Source organism: Mustela putorius, unplaced genomic scaffold, assembly GCF_011764305.1.
Source record: "Mustela putorius furo isolate JIRA1106 unplaced genomic scaffold, ASM1176430v1.1 tig00003859_pilon_pilon_pilon, whole genome shotgun sequence".
Taxonomy (NCBI): Eukaryota; Metazoa; Chordata; class Mammalia; order Carnivora; family Mustelidae; genus Mustela; species Mustela putorius.
In genome coordinates, this window is record NW_025422011.1 from 31601882 (window position 1) to 31621678 (window position 19797).

Genomic DNA, 19797 nt, shown 5'->3' on the forward strand with positions numbered 1-19797 from the left:
TATATCAGTCAGGGTTCTCCAGACAAACAGAACCAGCAAAATTTGTATTTATATACAGAGAGAGATTTATTTTAAGGAATTGGGTCATGTGATTGTTGAGACTTGGTGAGTCCAAAATCTGACGGGGCAAGCTGGAGACTGAGGGAGGAGTTGAGTTTGAGTCAAAAGCAGTCTTTTGGCAGAATTCCTTATTTGGGAGAGGTTACTCCTTTTTCTATTAAGGCTTTCTACTGATTGAATTAGGCCCACCCACATTATGGAAGGTAATCTGCTTTACTCCAAGTCTACCACTTGAAATGTTGATTTCATCCAAAAAGCTCCTTCACAGAAATATCCGGAATGTTTGACCAAGTATCTGGGCACCATGGCTTTGGCAAGTTGGTACATAAAATTAACTATTACAAGTAGAGTTCCAAGAATTTAGTTCTGCACTAAAAAGCTATGAGCAATTTAGTGGACTGAAAGTGACCCCCCACTCCCTCAAAAGATAGGTCCATGTCCTAATCCCTGAAACCTGTGACTATTACCTTATGTAGCAAAAAATGAACTTAAGGATTTTTTTTTTTTCAAGATTTTATTTATTTGACAGAGCACAAGCAGGGGGAGTGGCAGGCAAAGGGAGGAGGAGAAGCAGGCTCCCTGCTGAGCAGAGAGCCCTACACGGGGCTCCATCCCAGTACCCTGGAATCGTGACCTGAGCCAAAGGCAGACGCTTAACAAGTTGAGCCACCAGTCACCACTAAGTTAAGGATCCTGAGAGGAGCTTATTCTCAGTTATCTGAGTGCAATCATATGTATCATAAGAGAAAGTCAGAGAAGGTTTTTTGACACAGAGAAGGCAATGTGAAGACAGAGCGGAGGGAGATGCAGCCACAAGCCAAAGAATGCCAACAACCACCAGAAGCTGGAAAAGAGGTCAAGCAGACCAAAAGACATGGATTCTAGAGCATTCTCTAGAACCTCTCTAGGAAGTACAGTCTTGCCAACACCTTGATTTCAGACTTCAGACCTCCAGAAGTGCGAGGAAGTTAATTTATGTTGTTTTCAACCACCCACTTTGGGACAGTTTATTAGAGCAGCCACAGGAAACTATGCAAGCATCTTATACACATTGCATGCAAAAGTGACCAAAAAAGGGATCCCCAGGTGGCGCAGTCGCTTAAACATCTGTCTTCTGCTCAGGTCATGATCTCAGGGTCCTGGGATTGAGTCCCCCATGGGGCTCCTTCCTCAGTGGGGAGCCTGCTTTTCTGCTTGCCGCTCACCCTGCTTGTGCTTGCTTTCTCCCTCTCTGACAAATAAATACAATCTATAAATAAATAAGTGACCCCCCCCCAAGCCAAAAAAAAAAGGAATATCCCCCTTTGGAGTTAGAAATGTTGCTGTAAAAGAGTGAGAGAGCTTGGTGTACTTGGGAAAGTATGAAACCCTACCACAGTCTAACTTAATTACATTGGAAAAGTCACCTAACTTTCAATTTCCCTATCTTTAAAATAGGGGAAATGACACTTCCCTACCTACCCACATGATTTGTACGGAGACTCAAATGAGAGGAATATATATTCTTCTATTCAATAAATACTCACTGGTATTTACCATATGCCAAAAACTATTCAAAAGCACTGTATCTAAGGGATATAACAGTGAAAATGATAGGATTCCTATTGTCATTCAGCTTACACAGTAATGCAGTAAACAGACAATATACAAGAAAAATGTAAAATCATTTCATATAGTGAAAGGACTATAAAAAATAAATAGAATCATAATGATAGAATGGCTGGAAAAGACAATATTATGTAGGGTGATCAGGAGGGAAGGCTTTTCTAAAGAGGTGACCACAAGTTGATAAAGCTGAGTCCTAAATTATGAAAAAGAGCCAGCCATGGAAAAAAAACTAGAAAAGAGCTTTTTGGACAGTGGCACTTGAAAAAGAAGTAGCTGTAGCTTTTGCATGTTTGAAGAAAAGAAGACTTTGCAGGAACTTGAAATGTGTGAGGAACAGAAAAAAAGACCAGTTTGACTGAAGTGTAGAGGACAAGGAGAAACATGGTAGATGAAGCCAGAGTGATATTCAAGGGCTGAATCATGTAAAGCTATCTAAGCCACAATGAGAAGTTTGGATTTCACTGTGAATATAATGTATATCCATGACCAAAAGGTTTTAAACATGGAAGGGGTATTATCTGATTTTCAGTTTTAAGAAATGACTGGCTTCTGGGTAGAGGATGTGTTAGAGAGCAAGAGATGAGTAATCCAAGCTAAAGATAATGGTGGTTAGGTTAAAGTAACAGCAATGTAGACAAGCGAAGTGGACCAATTCAAGATATGTTTTGGAGATAGTGCCAGTAGAACTTTGATACATTGGATATGGGACAAGAGAGATCAGAATTAAGAATAAGTCATAGGGTTTTAGCCTTAGCAACTGGCAGATGGTGAACAATGGAGGAAAAACTATTCTGAACATGTTAAATTTGAAATGCCTTTCAGAAACCCATGGGGAGATTTCAGTAGGCAATTTGATTTTTATATCTATAGCTTGCAGGGGGAGGGCTGAATCAGAGATGGAGTTATGAATGTGGAAATCATCATCATGTAAATGGTATTTGAAGTCACAGGATAGGGGGAAAGTAATCAGAGGGAAGAGAAGAAGGTCCAGAATAAATCCTTAGGTACTTTAATATTTAGAGGTCAAGCAGAGGAGAAGAAGCCAGAAAAGACAGCTGAATTGGTGAAGGAGACAATGAGGTGGGAGGAAATCCTGGAAAATGTAAAGTTACCAAGGCCAAGAGAAAAATGAATAATGTCAACAGGATACTATGCATAAATATTTTCTCAGCTCCTGCTGTGTACAAAGAACACTACTGGAAATGCAAAAGAAATGTTCCTATCTCAAGGACCTTTTGATTTTGAAATGAAGATAAAAATAAGCCCCATAAAAATAATAGAGTACATAGCCTTCTAACTGATTTCCCCATCTTCAGGTTTGCCTTTCAATCTATTCTACTCCAGGTACAAGTTTGGTTTCCCTAACACAACACTCCGATCAGTTAAAACTGATCAGCTTTAAGCTAAAAGTCATCAAAGTTCTGATCAGCTCAGGAACTTTCTTTGCCCATATAGAAGTGCGAAATCATCATCTGACACTCAAGGAAGGATGGCCACAGCCTCATGAAACCTTAGAGCACTTTTTCGTGGTGGCTCCCTTTAGCATTCATTCTATCCTTCCCTGTCCTTGTATGTAATTGGTGTATGTATCTTCTGTCTAGATTGTGAGCTCCTTAAAGACAGACTGAGCCCAAGCTCCAGGTCTAATATGTTAACTCATTAGCTTTTTTTTTTCTGCCAAGTAGACCAAGACCTCCAAATTTTTTTAGTCATATGATATAGAACACTGGTGTAATAACAAAGCAAAATTTGAGTACCATAGAACCAGTTATGGATAACTAGGAATGGAGGATGGATATGCCTAGGAACAGGGAAGTAGTCTAAAACAAGTTTGCAAAGGGCCTTTTATGCCAAACTAAGGAGTTTGGATGTTACTCTGTTATGGGAAACCTTACTGAGGTTTTTGAACAGGGCAATTATATACTCCTATCTGTGCTAGAGAAATTAATTGGTAGAGGGGTTAAATGAGGATGGCCTCAAAATTGGAAGCAATGGAGAATCAGGACAGTGAATTTTTTGAGGCAGCAATACCGGTTTAACTGGCTCTATGAGAGAAGATTGGGTGTCTGGGAGTGGTGAAAAATAAAGCCATCAGAGAAGCAGGGTAGGGCCCTAATATGAAAGGCTTGAAAGCTAGGGAAAAGCATTATGAACTGGGATCCTTGAGTTCTAATGCTTGTTTCCCTGCTTGGGGAAAGTCCTTTACCTTTTCTAGAACCCAGTTTCCTTTTCTTAGGGTTTTCTTCAGCTGTAAAATTATCATTTCCTATAAAACTCTGACCTGTTATAACAGTAGTTCTCAAACCTTAACTGTACATTGGAACCACATGGAGAACTTTAAAAGTGGTTGATGCTGTGGATTAAGCATCTGCCTTCGGCTCAGGTCATGATCTCAGGGTCCTGGGATTGAGCCCCGCATCAGGCTCTCTGCTCAGCAGGGAGCCTGCTTCCCTCTCTCTCTCTGCCTGTCTCTCTACCTACTTGTGCTCTCTGTCAAATAAATAAAATCTTAAAAAAAAAAGTGGTTGATGCCTGGGTCCCACTCTGAGAGATTCAGATTTATCTGGTCCTGGAAGCACCCTGGACATTATTTTAAAAGGTCCTCAGGGGGGTACCTGGCAGGTTCAGTCTAGAGTATGCAACTTTTGATCTCACGGTCATGAGTTCAATACCCCACGTTCGCTTAGAAATTACTTAAAAATAACATCATTAAATAAATAATAATAAAAGGTCTGTGCAGCGAAGGTTGAGATCAACTGATGTAGAAAATAGTGAAACACTTTGTTTTTTTTAAGATTTTATTTATCTGACAGAGAGAAACATGGAGAGAAGGAATACAAGCAGGGGGAGTAGGAAAGGGAGAAGCAGGTGTCCTGCAGAGCAGGATGGCCCATGTGGTGCTCAATCCCAGGAGCCTGGGATCACCAACCGAAGCCAAAGGCAGACACTTAATGACTGAGCCACCTGGGCTCCCCAAAGCACCAATATTCTTGAGCATGGTTAATATGTTGTAAAAAAACAAAAGTGTTTTAAGGAGGACTAATATGAGTATCCAGAGTAAAAGACTATAGGAGACCAACTGGAAATTTTCAATAATTTAGGAGAAAAATATACTAAGGCCTACATTAGCATGTATGCAATGACATTGTAAGGAAGAAGATGAATTTAGGGGAAGTAACACAAGGACTTAGTATTTAATTGAATATTCATTTGTTAGTTGTGGAAAATAGAAGACATTTTGGAGTAGGGTGAAATCTGTGTTCCTGATTGAAAGGAAAGAGAAAAGGTAGTCAAGTTTCTGGTACAGAATAATAGTGGAATCCTTAGCAAAACTAACGTACTTGTCAAACAGTTGATTAATCAATATTATTGATAATATGGTAATAGACATTAAGTAATTATTATGTCTGGGACTATGCTATGTGCTTTACATAATTATCTTATTTAATCTGTATAACTCTATAAATACTGTTATTCTCATTTTACACATCTAGAAACTAATAGGAGAGAGCAGTTAAATAATTTGCCCAACATTACACAGTAAGAAGTAGAGAAGGTAGCTATACAAGTCTGACTCCCTTTTCCTTATAAGAGGATGATGATCAATTACATACCGAATTGAGTTTGAACAAATAACTCAAAAAAGCAGAATGGCTGTAAAGGCGACACAGGAACATAAATGAATGGGTCAAGTCAGATTTAACTGTGTAAAATGAAAACATTTAAATGAGGGAGTCACTGCTCAGCTATACTTAAATGTTGCCCTGTTGGAATTTCAGGCCCAGTATTGCAGTATTTTAAGATTTTTCATGAAAAGATGTATATCTAGACTTCTGTGTAAAATCTCCTAAAACTTAAATGTCAACTAATTCAAATGTTTAAAATTACCATGCCCAAACGAAATATTGGCTGCAAGTTTGCATCGCTGATCAGTAATAGGCTGTTAGAAATTAAGAGCTGAACTTAGAGATGTGAGCTGGAGATGTATGATTATGGGGAATCCTTAAGAGGTTGTGGAGTTGTATGTGTTGGAATAATAACAAAGATTTGACATGATTAGTTAAAAGAATGCAACAATATATGAGTTAACAAGTCAGTCAGGACTCTAAGAGTTTTGCAGTCTTACAGAAAACTGACATAAAATGGAAATGTTAAAACTAGCAGATTGAAGTGGGTGTATTTAAAATTCAATTTTCTATAAACTAAAAGCTAAATTCCAGATAATGACTTGAATTTTCATACATCTAGGATGTGATGGAAACATTTCAAAACTGTGAATATCTCTCCTACTGATTGAAAGATAATTGAAAGATTATGTTTTATCCATAGTTCCACCTTTTTATATTGGGTTACTTTCTCCCAGCCCAGTTTCTCACACACACACTGCAAAGTCCATAGCAGCTGGGTTCGCAAGGATCAAAGATTAAGTAAAACCTTTTTTATTTTTGAGTTTCAGACTCCTCAAAAGACCACCTTGGTTTGAGAGCTCGGTAAATACTCTCTTTGAAATCTAGTGTTTTTGAACATTATTCCATCAGATTAATGTATTATCAGTTATGAAGAATGTAAACCAGTTATTTAAAAATAAAGTATCACATATATGAAAGCATGTTTGCAAACTGTAGAGTCCTGTAATAATATTATAAATATTGTTCAGGTGTTATTTTGAAGCGACAGGGGTCCTGAAATTACAAAGTGAAACCTCTCCTATCTGGAACACAATTTTCACTCTTCCCCCAAATGTCTTATTTTCCACATGTAACTAACTCCAAGAATGAGGTATTTTCCACTTGCTTAAGTTCAAGCTATTAAGTCAATAGCAATAACTGTAGTAACATGAAGGGTAGTGATCCCCCTCGTATATGACAAAGATGTAAAGATGCTGGAATTGTGTTAGAAATCTTCAGAGACGCACCACACCCCTCTATTATCAGGTTTAAAAACGTCCTGGGACAAACTGCAACTTTCATGAAGACTGTATTACCGGCTAGGTGCTTTCAACACCAAGAGCTGTTTTGACATGTCAAACACAGGTCTGGTCTTTGAAAATCCAGCCCTTTATTGGACACTTTCTTTAAAAGATATGCATGTTAAAACACAGTTTCTTGTTTTTGATACACATTGTATCAAGAACTGCACGTTTAAAATGAAGATGGGGAAATTTCTGCTAAGTATATGGAAATATGACCCCATTTTTGTATAGCCGGGACTCCATTTTTATGTAGCTAAAATGTCGCAAACGATGGAACACTTCATTTTACGGTAGCCCTCCTTTAAAATATTACCTGAGGAGTATAAATAGTTCATCTGCTGGCTTTGAAAAGCCTAATCCTATTTGTTATGGTGGACCTTACATAAAATGGAAATACACAGCTGGCAGTCTTCATCGCGCTTAAAAACAAAACCCCAAAAACAAAAACCAGCAGCTATCAATTAAAAAATCCTCCAAATGCCCGCGCTCCGCAAACACTTCTTCCAAAGAAGTCTGGTATTGTCTGGGTATTCCTCCGTGACCGCTGGCCGGACATTCCTTCGGGAAAAGCTGCTTCTCCTGTGAAGTACAAAGACAATAAACCCCTTCCTTTTATCCTTTTCTCATTCACTCTGCAGGGGGTGGAATAAATAGGGAGCTGAATGAAGCCTTCTTTACCCATCTGGGTGCACCGTCTAGTTTCCTGAACCCAATCCTCCCGGCTCCCCCACCTAAAGCTGCCGACGCTGGGCTCCTGGAGACTGATAGTTATTCCAGGCACTGCGCCCCGGGGGCGCCAGGCCTCAACCCTACAGGCCCGTCCCGGGGAGGCACGCCCTGCAAGGGGCAACCACGGCACCTTGGGGGCGCCAGGAAGATCAATGCTCTAACACGCCACGGACAGGAATCCGGTAGGGTAGGGGAAAGGCGAGTCCCTCGCACCCCCCCCCAATGCCCGCTGAGAAAATGAGGTAGAGGGGAAGGGGAGGTGTGCAACTCGAGCGTGTTGTAGAGTCAGGGAACAAAGACACAGGAGGAAGATGAGACAGCCACACCAACGCAGACTCAGAAGGGCTCTCCGACTTTACGCAAGTGGCCCGCAACTCGACAGTGCTCAGCTCCCCTTACGCCACCAGCTTGGCCTCAGAGCCTTCGCGAATATGGCTTTGCGCACTGCGGCGGGGCTGCGCTGCAACCGAGCTTAGCCCTGTGGCTCCTCCCCGCCGCCCTGCGCGGATTGGTGGCAGACAGCAGTCAGGCTGCTGATTGGGCGACGAAGGAGCCATTTGGGGCGGCTCTGGTGGGTTCGGCTGCCCCAGAGTGATAAGTTCGGCTTCAGACACGCCTCAGCGCCAGCAGTGAGTTGGAGCTCTATGGAGGTGGCGGCGAGTACCGGGTGGTGGCTGCAGCAGCGACTCCTCTGAGCTGAGCGTTTCCAAGCCGTTCCGACTCCTTCCTCCCCCTTCCCTCCCCCTTTTTTGTTTTCCGTTCCCCTCTCCCCTCCCTTCCCTGTCCCCGACGACCGGATCCTGAGGAGGCAGCTGCGGCGGCAGCTGCTGAGTTCTCGGTGAAGGTGAGTAGAGCCGCCGCCGCCGCCGCCGCCGAATAGAGCGCTCTAAAATGGCCGCCGTGCCCTGACCGCTTCTTCTCGAGCGGTACAAAATGGCGGCCGCAGGCGGAGACGGGCGGGGCGACTCTTGTTAGCGTTTTTTCCGCTCTTCGCGCACCCAGAAATTCTTCACCTTTGTTCTCCTCTCCCGTTGCTCTCGGAGTAGAAGGAAACCGGTAGCGATGGGGGCCCCCAGCCTTCATCGTGGCTGTCGGTGGCCGGGGTCTGGGCGGGCCGAAGCGCTGGTGTGCTCGGACGGGGAGAGAGCGTGGCGGGGCCGCGCGCGCCGCAGCGGGGAGCGACGTGCCGGCCGGCGGGGAGGGCCCGGCCGTTGGCGCGGGACCAGCCGAGGCGCAGGAGTCCTGGAGACCGGCCTCCCGGCGGGGAGGCGGTATGTTGAGGCCCCCAGTGCTGGCGAGGAGCGGGCCCCGCGTGGACGGGAGAGGGGAGAGAAAACGAGAATTTGCGTCCTTTTGTCAGCTGGGAAGAAAACAGAGAGGCGGCTGTCAGCCCCTCCGGGATTTATGGGGAGGGAGGGGGTCTGCTCGGAGGCGGCGGATGGGAAGGAGGCCGCTTTCCTGCCTGGAGAACAAAGAGCCGGGCGCTGGGCCGGCGGGGGCGGCCTTCGCTCCTCCCCGCCGAGGCTTGCCCCCAGCGGCTTCGCGGGGAGGTTGTCGGAAGCACTTCCCTAACTCCAGCCTGGGTGGGAGGAATCCAGTGCTCTTTTGTTCCCAGGAAGGGGGAAATGGGGCGGAGGTTCCTGCTGCCATGTTGTTGCCCGTGTCTTCCTCCTTCTGAGTGCCAGCCACTGAACACCCGTGTCCCTCGCATCTTCCCGGATGCCCTCTGTGCGGGGGAGTTGAAAGAATGGGCAGTGAAGAAAACTGCTCAGCAGTCTTCAATTATTTCTTACTGGTCCGCTGGGCTCGTCGTTGAGGCAGTGAAAGCCTAGGACATTTTACACATAATGTGCTCATGTTGATGGGAGTTAGATTTTGTTACCGCTCTTAGTGCTCAGTTCTCAAGGAGGTAGAATGTGGCTCTCTGAAAAGATTGGTTCGCAATCAGATGTTCTCCTGTTCCTGTGAAAGGATCTTTGCATCTTTGAGCATAAAAGGAATTTCCAGGTGGCTAAACAAAATAAAATTTTACTGTCCACTTGTGTTTGAGTACATTCTATTTTAGTCTTAGGAGATCTGCAATGCAGTGAAAGTTCAGTCAACTGCAGTGCCAAGATCTAAAATAAATTACAGTTGAAGGAAGGTTTATAGGTTCGTTTATTAGCAGTGTCTAATTTTGGTACTCTTTCTCATTCTAGGTTTTTCATTTCTCCCATCCTCTTCCCTCCCCACCCCATCCATTAATATTATTCTTTTGAAGATTCTTCGTTGTCAAGCCGCCAAAGTGGAGAGTGCGATTGCAGAAGGGGGTGCTTCTCGTTTCAGGTATGTGTAGATTGCTTTTTGGCAGTTGTTATGAAGAGTCTAATCACAAGATTAAAAGAATTACCACCAAATAATTCTGAATGTATTGCAGGTTTAATGTATAACATACCATGTAGTTTTTAAAAGTTTTTAAATTTTCATTATTTTTGCCATCTGGAGGATAAATGTCATTTCCAATAGGCCCAAGTGTAGTCTTCATCTGTGGTGTAATTTCTGAAATCTTTCTGAAATAATTATTTCTGAAATAATTAAGGAGATCTGTTAGTAGCCCTTTTTAGGTGAGATAACTGGCATCTACTTTTTAAAAAAATAATTTTTTTTTTTAATAGTGCTTCTTCGGGCGGAGGAGGAAGTAGGGGTGCACCTCAGCACTATCCCAAGACTGCTGGCAACAGGTATAGTAAGTGTGTAGTAACAATGAGCTTTATATGGCAGATTTAGATTAAGTCTTCTCATGCATAAGAGTACAGCAATAGAGACTACTAGGAATCCTAATCCTACTGGGCACAGTTTCTGCTACATATCCTTAATTTAGAATATCAGTTCTTGATTATTCTTTTGCAGAATCATCTGAATTAGCGGTCTCGACTGCTGTTTTATCCTTTTAACTCTTTGCATTATTTTCACTAATGTTATTTCTGAAATCAGCAATTATTATCAGCAGTTACCATACTAATCAGTAGGAAAGCCCTATGCATGCAGCATGGTCATAAGACATTAGAGGATATTCTAAAGGTGTGCCTCTTGGGGCAGCAGCAGCATTGGCATCATCTGGGAGTTAAAAAGAATGCAAATTATCTGGCCCTTGCCCAGCTCCACTAAAACAAAACGGCGGGTAGGTCCAGCCATCTGTTTTAACAAGCCCTTCAGGTGATTCTGATGCACACTGTTTGAGATGCACTGATTGTGAGTTGCTTAGTTGTACAGGAAGTTGAAAAAATAAACTTTTGATTTAGAAAGATGTCTGATCAGTATGGTGTTTGAATACGTAACAGTAAGGTTTTAAGTTGTTTGAATTATAAATCTCAATTTTTACTAGCGAGTTCCTGGGGAAAACCCCAGGGCAAAACGCTCAGAAATGGATTCCTGCACGAAGCACTAGACGAGATGACAACTCCGCAGCAAACAACTCCGCAAATGAAAAAGAACGACATGATGCAATCTTCAGGAAAGTAAGAGGGTAAGTTTGTAGATCTCTCTTGTCTTTTTACTAAAAGGTGGGGAGATGAGTTGGCTGTGGTTTCCTTGTATGTGTGCTGTATTATCCAGAAGGCAGTGTTCATGTCCCAAGTGTGTCTTTTAATGAATTCCATGTTTTTTCGGTTTTATTTTAAACCGAAGACTGCAGCATATAGGTTTAGGTTTAGGTTTCTTGAGGCTTAAGAGTTGCTTACAGTCATTGGGTTAAAATCCACAAGCCTTTTGTCCTGATGTTTCCCATGCGTGGTGTGTAACCCACTGAAACATGGAACATAATGGTATTTAGTTCCTGGAATTTAGCCTTGATGATGAGATTCTTGTTCTCTTGGTTTTGAGGTAGTGAGAAAGAATTTTCAAACAGCTGGGGACCCCAACCAGGTACAGATATGATCTAAATATTAGTCAGTGATGGAAGAAAAAATTAATATAATTTAAAAGTTGTTTTTCAACTCTTAATTCTTTGTTGCCTGACACCTAGTGCAATTCCTTTCTCCCCAGCATACTAAATAAGCTTACTCCTGAAAAGTTTGACAAGCTATGCCTTGAGCTCCTCAATGTGGGTGTAGAGTCTAAACTCATCCTTAAAGGGGTCATACTGCTGGTAAGTTAAAAGTTGGCTTAACTGAAAGAAAAATAGTTAACAGATCTAAGGGTTTTTTGGTACACTTGCATTGTTGTTTAAAACTCAGGTGTGAGCTAGATAACATTTATTTTTGAATTGTGGTGGTGCTTTTAAAAAAAGAACCACTAAGTTTTGAAAGCATCAGATTTAAGAGGTGGATGTTTATTTTTATATTGAAGTATAGTTAGACATACAGTGGTTTCAGGTGTACAACATAGTGATTTGATAATTTGATACATTACACAGTGCTTATAGCAAGTGTGGTTGTCCTGACATAAAAAGTGCATTTTAAATTGTTCACGCTAAAAAATACATATATGTTCATACTATGTTTGGAGAGTTAGGGGCTAAGCACAGGCTAATCAGGTTTTGGGGGAGGGTGTTATGTTTTTCCTTGGAAAGCTTCCTTTGGTCTTGGAAATGAATTGTAGGGTAAGTTGATAGTAAGATTCCAGTGTCTGTTTATAGTTTCAATATCCAAGATACTTTCAACTCTTGGTGGTGGGGTGTGACTCATATGAAATCTGTACAGTGGGACTTTTTTGGTACCATCTTTGAAATAATATTTAAATGCTTGTATTTTTCTGGGGTGTGTGCTAATTATTTTAAATGCATAAGGTAGATAGGCCAAGATTTTGTTGGAAAGTTCTTAACGATATTTAAGATCTTAAGACTTGCAAGGAAGTATTAAGTTAAAGCAAGGGTTCTTTCAAAAAGTAGTATTTAGTTTTTAAAATGTCATTTTCTGTAGATTGTGGACAAAGCCCTAGAAGAGCCAAAGTATAGCTCACTGTATGCTCAGCTATGTCTGCGATTGGCAGAAGATGCACCAAACTTTGATGGCCCAGCAGCAGAGGGTCAACCAGGACAGAAGCAAAGCACAGTAAGTGGTGGTGTTGCTTGCTTACTTTAAAATTGATTTGAAAGATTTCATTAACAAAACATGCCAAATGTATTTGTTTCCTATAGACATTCAGACGCCTCCTAATTTCCAAATTACAAGATGAATTTGAAAACCGAACCAGAAATGTTGATGGTGAGAGTTTATATTTGTTACGTGGTACTGTGTATTTTCAGCTTTATTCTGGAAGTTGACTTTTTTTTCCTTTATTGTATATTTTCAGTCTATGATAAGCGTGAAAATCCCCTCCTCCCCGAGGAGGAGGAACAGAGAGCCATTGCTAAGATCAAGATGTTGGGGAACATCAAATTCATTGGAGAACTTGGAAAGCTTGATCTTATTCATGAATCTATCCTTCATAAGTGCATCAAAACAGTAAGTATGGGAATTTCGGTTTAGATCAGCCACTGGGTACACATCATCGTGTGGGGGAAAGTCCCATTATAATTGCTTCGTGCCCTTGCAGAATGTTGGTGGGCTTGTTAAATATTCCAGATGGCTAGCAGAACTTACTTAAATGTTATAAATAGGTATTTAAAGTACACCACAGTGTATTTTGTAAACTAGGGGTAGAATCACCTACCTCTGTTAAAATTGCTTTAATTTGGAAGGATTTCTTTTATAGTGGCCAGATAGTACTGTTCCTAGTACTGTGTATGGGTATGCTCCATCAGTGCAGACATGAGGACAAGTGTTAAAACTAGAAACCAAGTAAGATTTTGTCAACCTGTGACATTTATTTCTTTGGTAGCTTTTGGAAAAGAAGAAGAGAGTCCAACTCAAAGATATGGGAGAGGATTTGGAGTGCCTCTGTCAGATAATGAGGACAGTGGGACCTAGATTAGACCATGAACGAGCCAAGGTATGCGCGTTGCTGACAAAAGTAATATAAGTAGCCTGTTTTAATTTTATTTAAAATCAAAAGAATTGTTTTTGTGATGTAGGGGATTGTCCTATTCTTGATTATAAAGCAAGAAGTCTTTAAAAGATTTAAGTAATAGTATACATTTGCCATAACACTTTTTTCTAATTAGGTATTTCTGTTTTATTAGTCCTTAATGGATCAGTACTTTGCCCGAATGTGCTCCTTGATGTTAAGTAAGGAATTGCCAGCAAGGATTCGTTTCCTGCTGCAGGTAAAACTGGTTTAAATATGTTGATAAGCTTATTTCTTCTCTTTGGGAATATTGAAACTTACTAAAACTTTTTTAAATTAAAGGATACCGTAGAGTTGCGAGAACACCATTGGGTTCCTCGCAAGGCTTTTCTTGACAATGGACCAAAGACGATCAATCAAATCCGTCAAGATGCAGTAAAAGTAAGAGGCTGGTTTTGCTCCCTTTTTAAAAAATTTATTTATTTTTAAAGAATTTATTTATTTGAGAGAGAGAGAGCGCGCGCATGAGAGGCGAGAGAAGGTCAGAAGGAGCAGCAGACTCCTGTGGAGCTGGGAGCCGAATACGGGTCTTGATCCCAGGACTCCGGGATCATGACCCGAGCTGAAGGCAGTTGCTTAACCAACTGAGCCACCCAGGCGCCCTGGTGGTTTTGTTTTTTAATCGAGTGGTTAAGTTTATGAAACTGAAACGATCCTGTTAACACTTGAGTGAGATTCCTCTTACTGGTGGAGCTTAGTGTCTTTAGTTCCTTGTATAGCATTATGGGAAGAAGTTATATATAGAAATTACGTAATTAGCACTCTAGTAGTCTAGAAGTTGTTTTTCTCAGTATAAGGATTTTAGTTTCAAGTAAAATAGTATCTGGAATCAGGTGTTTATTCACTTTATTTTTAAAGGATCTAGGAGTGTTTATTCCTGCTCCTATGGCTCAAGGAATGAGAAGTGACTTCTTTCTGGAGGGACCGTTCATGCCACCCAGGATGAAAATGGATAGGGACCCACTTGGAGGACTTGCTGATATGTTTGGACAAATGCCAGGTGATTTTTAACTGAAACTGGTTTCCGTTTACCGAAAACAAAAACCTTCACCATTTTAATAGTAGTAGCAGGGTTGTAAAGAGTTGTTTATTCATCTGTGTATTTTAAGGTAGTGGAATTGGTACTGGTCCAGGAGTTATACAGGATAGATTTTCACCCACCATGGGGCGTCATCGTTCGAATCAACTCTTCAATGGCCATGGGGGACACATCATGCCTCCCACACAATCGCAGTTTGGAGAGATGGGAGGCAAGTTCATGAAAAGCCAGGTAAAAAAACATTGAAAATGCTTATGTAACAAGTATTAAATCCAGTAATGTATGTTATTTACTTTTTGCTCTTTTAAAGATTCAAATATTTTACAGTCATGTATGTTTTTCTCGACCAAATACATATGTATGACAGTTATTTAAAATTGGGTAAGATGCTTATCTTTAAGATAGTAAAATCGAAGCACTTTTATTTGACACAGGCTAGATTTTTATTCTTCCCTTGTTTTCATCTTTTGCTTCCTCTGGGCAAGTTCAGTTTAAACTTTTCCTTATGGCTTGGCTCATCCCTTTGGTACTTGATTACCATAATTGTGGACCCCTTTTTATCTAGACTTTCTTTCTCCCTTTCTAAAATAGGGGCTAAGCCAGCTCTACCATAACCAGAGTCAGGGACTCTTATCCCAGCTGCAAGGACAGTCGAAGGATATGCCACCTCGGTTTTCTAAGAAAGGACAGCTTAATGCAGATGAGGTACATTTGCCTATGTTACTTATATACCAAAGTTTGTCAATTTAGAAATTTATTGCCCGATGATTATAAATAAGACGCGTTATTAAGAGGACTTAATGCTGGAGTTCTTCACCTTCTTTCTTTTCTGTACTTCTTTTTCTTTCTTTGGATGTCCAGCGTCCTGTGAGCGAAGATTATGAGATATGAGGGCAAGTCTTGAGTTAGAGCAAAGAAAATGGTTGTCAAGATTTTGATTGTGATTTTTCTGTAAATGAACTAATTTTCTGATTTTTAATACTTTAGTGATGCTTCATCTAGGAGAATGCTAGTACAAATGTAATTTGTAACAGTATCTTACTTTCCGTATGGATCAGATCTTTAGTGTTCTTGCCTGAAGTTATGTTAACCTGGAGCAACTTTTTTAGCCATCAGTTCTCAGATTTCTGTCTTAGGTTCTGGGATGTTTGTTTATGCTGAATTAATTGTAGGATGTTGGATTTAATGTTTGCCATCTCCATGTTGTCGATTTTTTGTTGTGATCTGTTTTTAATTCTAGATTAGCCTGAGGCCTGCTCAGTCGTTCCTAATGAATAAAAATCAAGTGCCAAAGCTTCAGCCCCAGATAACTATGATTCCTCCTAGTGCACAACCACCACGCACTCAAACGCCGCCTCTGGGACAGGTAGGACTATAATACAAAAACATTTTCTCTTGTTAGAGTACTTTCTGAAGACTTTTTAGTGTCGTCTTCTTAACTTCATGAGTGTTTTTTTGTTGTTGTTTTTTAAGACACCTCAGCTTGGTCTCAAAACTAATCCACCACTTATCCAGGAAAAGCCTGCTAAGACCAGTAAAAAGCCACCACCATCGAAGGAAGAACTACTTAAACTAACTGTAAGTTTCAAATAATCCCATAGTTTAATTCATGGGGTGTATCTGTCTGAACTAGGGAAGCACTAAAGATACTTGGATTATATTCTTTTCAGGAAACTGTTGTGACTGAATATCTGAATAGTGGGAATGCAAATGAAGCTGTCAATGGTGTACGAGAAATGAGGGCTCCTAAACACTTTCTTCCTGAGATGTTAAGCAAAGTAATTATCCTGTCACTAGATAGAAGTGATGAAGATAAAGAAAAAGCAAGTTCTTTGATCAGTTTGCTCAAACAGGAAGGGATAGCCACAAGTGACAACTTCATGCAGGTAAACATTTGTCTGATTCTGTGAGGACTGTTCTGCATTTATATTTGAGAACTGATAAACTGACTGTTGTGTATTCCTTCTAAGGCTTTCCTGAATGTATTGGACCAGTGCCCCAAACTGGAGGTTGACATCCCTTTGGTGAAATCATATTTAGCACAGTTTGCAGCTCGTGCCATCATTTCAGAGCTGGTGAGCATTTCAGAACTAGCTCAACCACTGGAAAGTGGCACCCATTTTCCTCTCTTCTTACTTTGTCTTCAGCAATTAGCTAAATTACAAGATCGAGAATGGTTAACAGAACTTTTTCAACAAAGCAAGGTCAATATGCAGAAAATGCTCCCAGGTAAGAGAATGCTGGGGATTTTTTTTTGTTTTGATTAGTAAGTCTAGAATGTCTTACTTAATACTTTGAGTGGATTTATATAAATCTTCACAGTTTTTATTATCCTGTCCAGATAGTGATAAGCATTACCATAGGCTAGAGGTCACCTTTTGTAAAAAGTGATTATGATTTAATGACTATTTGAGCCAAATACTAAGTGTTTCCTTTGCTGGGTTTATTTTTATGTTAATCTCGTACATTTGGGAAATAATTCGTGAAGCTGTTCTCTAGACAGGCCAGCTGGCTAAAATGAACTACCTAATGTTGGAGATGGCTTTTGTCTCTTCAGAAATTGATCAGAATAAGGACCGCATGTTGGAGATTCTGGAAGGAAAGGGACTGAGTTTCTTATTCCCACTCCTCAAATTGGAGAAGGAACTGCTGAAGCAAATAAAGTTGGATCCATCCCCTCAGACCATATATAAATGGATTAAAGATAACATCTCCCCCAAACTTCATGTAGATAAAGGATTTGTGAACATCTTAATGACTAGGTAAGATAAAGTCCAGAGTTAATGCTTTATTTACCAGGAAAAGTCTAAGGCAAGGGACTAAGAATTGTCTTTCTTGAGCTGGAAAATTTTGCTTTTGGGTTCTAACACAATCTTTCTTTGCAGCTTCTTACAGTATATTTCTAGTGAAGTAAACCCACCCAGTGATGAGACAGATTCTTCCTCTGCTCCTTCCAAAGAACAGTTAGAGCAGGAAAAACAACTGCTTCTTTCTTTCAAGCCAGTAATGCAGAAATTTCTTCACGATCACGTTGATCTGCAAGTCAGTGCCCTGTATGCTCTTCAGGTGCACTGCTACAACAGCAACTTCCCCAAAGGTGAGTGGGAGAAGGACGGTGAGTGGGGGCCGTGTCTCCCAACAGCGCACTAGATAACAGGATTGCATACTGTCTTGTAGGCATGTTACTCCGCTTTTTTGTTCACTTTTATGACATGGAAATTATTGAAGAAGAAGCTTTCTTGGCTTGGAAAGAAGATATAACCCAAGAGTTTCCTGGGAAAGGCAAGGCTTTGTTCCAGGTAAATGTTTTGTTAGTCATTTCAGTCTGTTTGGGTTTCTTTTGTTTTGTTTTGTTTTTTGTTTTTTTGTTTTTCAATTTACATGGTATTTTGCATCCTATAGTTCAGTTTTAAAGGCTCTTCTTTAAATACTTAGATTTATCTGTACCTCTCCTTCTGTACTGTTGGAATCTGTGGTAAAGTCGACAGTTAGCACAGAGGGAGAGCCATGAAGGGATGAAAGGCTTCAACCTAGTGATACGCAAGAGGTTATTGATGGCTAGCATTTTTTAGAAACATACTTAGAAAGGTTGTGAACGACTACACAAGACTGGATTTAAGTTTTTTTTGTTTTGTTTTGTTTTTTTAATGTTAGTAAAGGAGCAATTGCTTCTGATTTTTCACAGCTCAGTTTTAGATCTTAGTGGCATTCTAGCCCTAGGCAAAGAACTTTATATTTCTGGGGATGTTATTTTTAAAGATTTCTTTGTTTGACAGCAAGCAAGAAAGGGAGCATAAACAGGAGGAGTGAGGAAGGTAGAGGCAAGCTTTCCAAAGGACAGGGGGTCCAAGGCAGGGCTCAATCCCAGGGTCCCTGGGATCATGACCTGTGCTGAAGGCAGATGCTTAATGACTGAGCCACCCAGGCGCCCCACTTCTGGGGATATTAAAATCACTGTACATTGATCACCTACAGAGTGGTTTAAAACTGGGTTTCAGAGTGTTAAGATTTAGTTTTCCAGGGGATCAGGCTTTGAGAAATACTGGTCTCTACAGTGTCTTTGTGAGGAGTATCTGTGAAGCATTTCGTTAGCCCTGTCCTTTAGGAATCTGAGCAATCCTGAGGTGGGGCAAGAAATCTGTTTCCAGGAATCTTCTCCCCTCTTCCTCCCCAGTCCTGCTAAACTTAGGTTTGGGAAGAGCCCCTGTCCCTTACTGAACCCGAGAGGTAACTGGAAGCAGTGTCATAGAATGACACCCAGGCTCACAGACTGTAAATCTCTTCCCTAGTACAACTCGTCCACGCCTTTTTAAAGTAACTCCCAGCCAGTAGAAAAGTAATAATTAGCAATATGTTCTGAAGGCTTTTGCAATCATAAAAGGTATAGACTACTTGAAAGTTCTCCTTCAGTGGGTTTGGTAGCTCTATCGTAAATCAGCTATTGGTTTGAGTTTTTCTGTCTTGTGTAAGTGTGGCTTAATTTTGTGGAATGACAAATTCACAGGTGAATCAGTGGCTAACCTGGCTAGAAACTGCTGAAGAAGAGGAGTCCGAGGAAGAAGCTGACTAAAGAACCAGCCAAAGCCTTAAATTGTGCAAAACATACTGTTGCTATGACGTAACTGCATCTGACCTAACCACTGCGAAAATTCATTCCGCTGTAATGTTTTCACAATATTTAAAGCAGAAGCACGTCAGTTAGGATTTCCTTCTGCATAAGGTTTTTTTGTAGTGTAATGTCTTAATCATAGTCTACCATCAAATATTTTAGGAGTATCTTTAATGTTTAGATAGTGTATTAGCAGCATGCAATAATTACATCCTGAGTTCTCAAGCAGAGGCAGTCTATTGCAAGGACCTTCTTTGCTGCCAGTTACCATAGGCTGTTTTAAGTTAGAAAACTGAATAGCAACACTGAATACTGTAGAAATGCACTTTGCTCAGTAATACTTGAGTTGTTGCAATATTTGATTATCCATTTGGTTGTTACAGAAAAATTCTTAACTGTAATTGATGGTTGTTGCCGTAATAGTATATTGCCTGTATTTCTACCTCTAGTAATGGGCTTTATGTGCTAGATTTTAATATCCTTGAGCCTGGGCAAGTGCACAAGTCTTTTTAAAAGAAACATGGTTTACTTGCACAAAACTGATCAGTTTTGAGAGATCGTTAATGCCCTTGAAGTGGTTTTGTGGGTGTGAAACAAATGGTGAGAATTTGAATTGGTCCCTCTTATTATAGTATTGAAATTAAGTCTACTTAATTTATCAAGTCATGTTCATGCCCTGATTTTATATACTTGTATCTATCAATAAACATTGTGATACTTGATAGTGTTGTGTGTGTCTTTAAGTAGCAGCCACACATTTATGAAGAATTACTATGACTTCAGTTGTGTAGCAAC

The 19797-nt window shown here is 40.7% G+C and overlaps 1 protein-coding gene and 1 non-coding gene across 2 annotated transcripts; both read left to right on the forward strand.

Annotated features, from left to right (window-relative positions):
* The first annotated feature begins 5557 nt into the window (after positions 1-5557).
* On the forward strand, positions 5558-19724 carry EIF4G2 (eukaryotic translation initiation factor 4 gamma 2). The gene is made up of 24 exons (XM_045066040.1): positions 5558-5600; positions 7279-7551; positions 8202-8213; positions 9568-9694; positions 10024-10089; positions 10734-10874; positions 11393-11495; positions 12268-12399; positions 12486-12552; positions 12641-12792; positions 13169-13279; positions 13470-13553; positions 13637-13735; positions 14213-14354; positions 14464-14624; positions 14985-15098; positions 15634-15759; positions 15867-15971; positions 16064-16279; positions 16364-16622; positions 16951-17155; positions 17279-17490; positions 17571-17692; positions 18898-19724. The coding sequence occupies exons 1-24, from the start codon at positions 5558-5560 to the stop codon at positions 18961-18963; spliced, it is 3138 nt and encodes a 1045-aa protein (XP_044921975.1). The 3' UTR covers positions 18964-19724.
* LOC123387813 lies at positions 15151-15290 on the forward strand. Its single transcript, XR_006602301.1, has one exon. It is a non-coding gene; the product is annotated as a small nucleolar RNA SNORD97 (small nucleolar RNA).
* Positions 19725-19797: the final 73 nt, after the last annotated feature.

What these genes read in the sequence shown, in the direction of transcription:
- EIF4G2 (XM_045066040.1), top strand. Translation starts at nt 5,558, where the DNA reads ATGCCCAAACGAAATATTGGCTGCAAGTTTGCATCGCTGATCA. An exon ending in TTCATAAGTGCATCAAAACA is followed by an intron (nt 12,793 to 13,168) that starts GTAAGTATGGGA and finishes TTTCTTTGGTAG; the next exon opens with CTTTTGGAAAAGAAGAAGAG. An exon ending in AAACGCCGCCTCTGGGACAG is followed by an intron (nt 15,760 to 15,866) that starts GTAGGACTATAA and finishes TTGTTTTTTAAG; the next exon opens with ACACCTCAGCTTGGTCTCAA.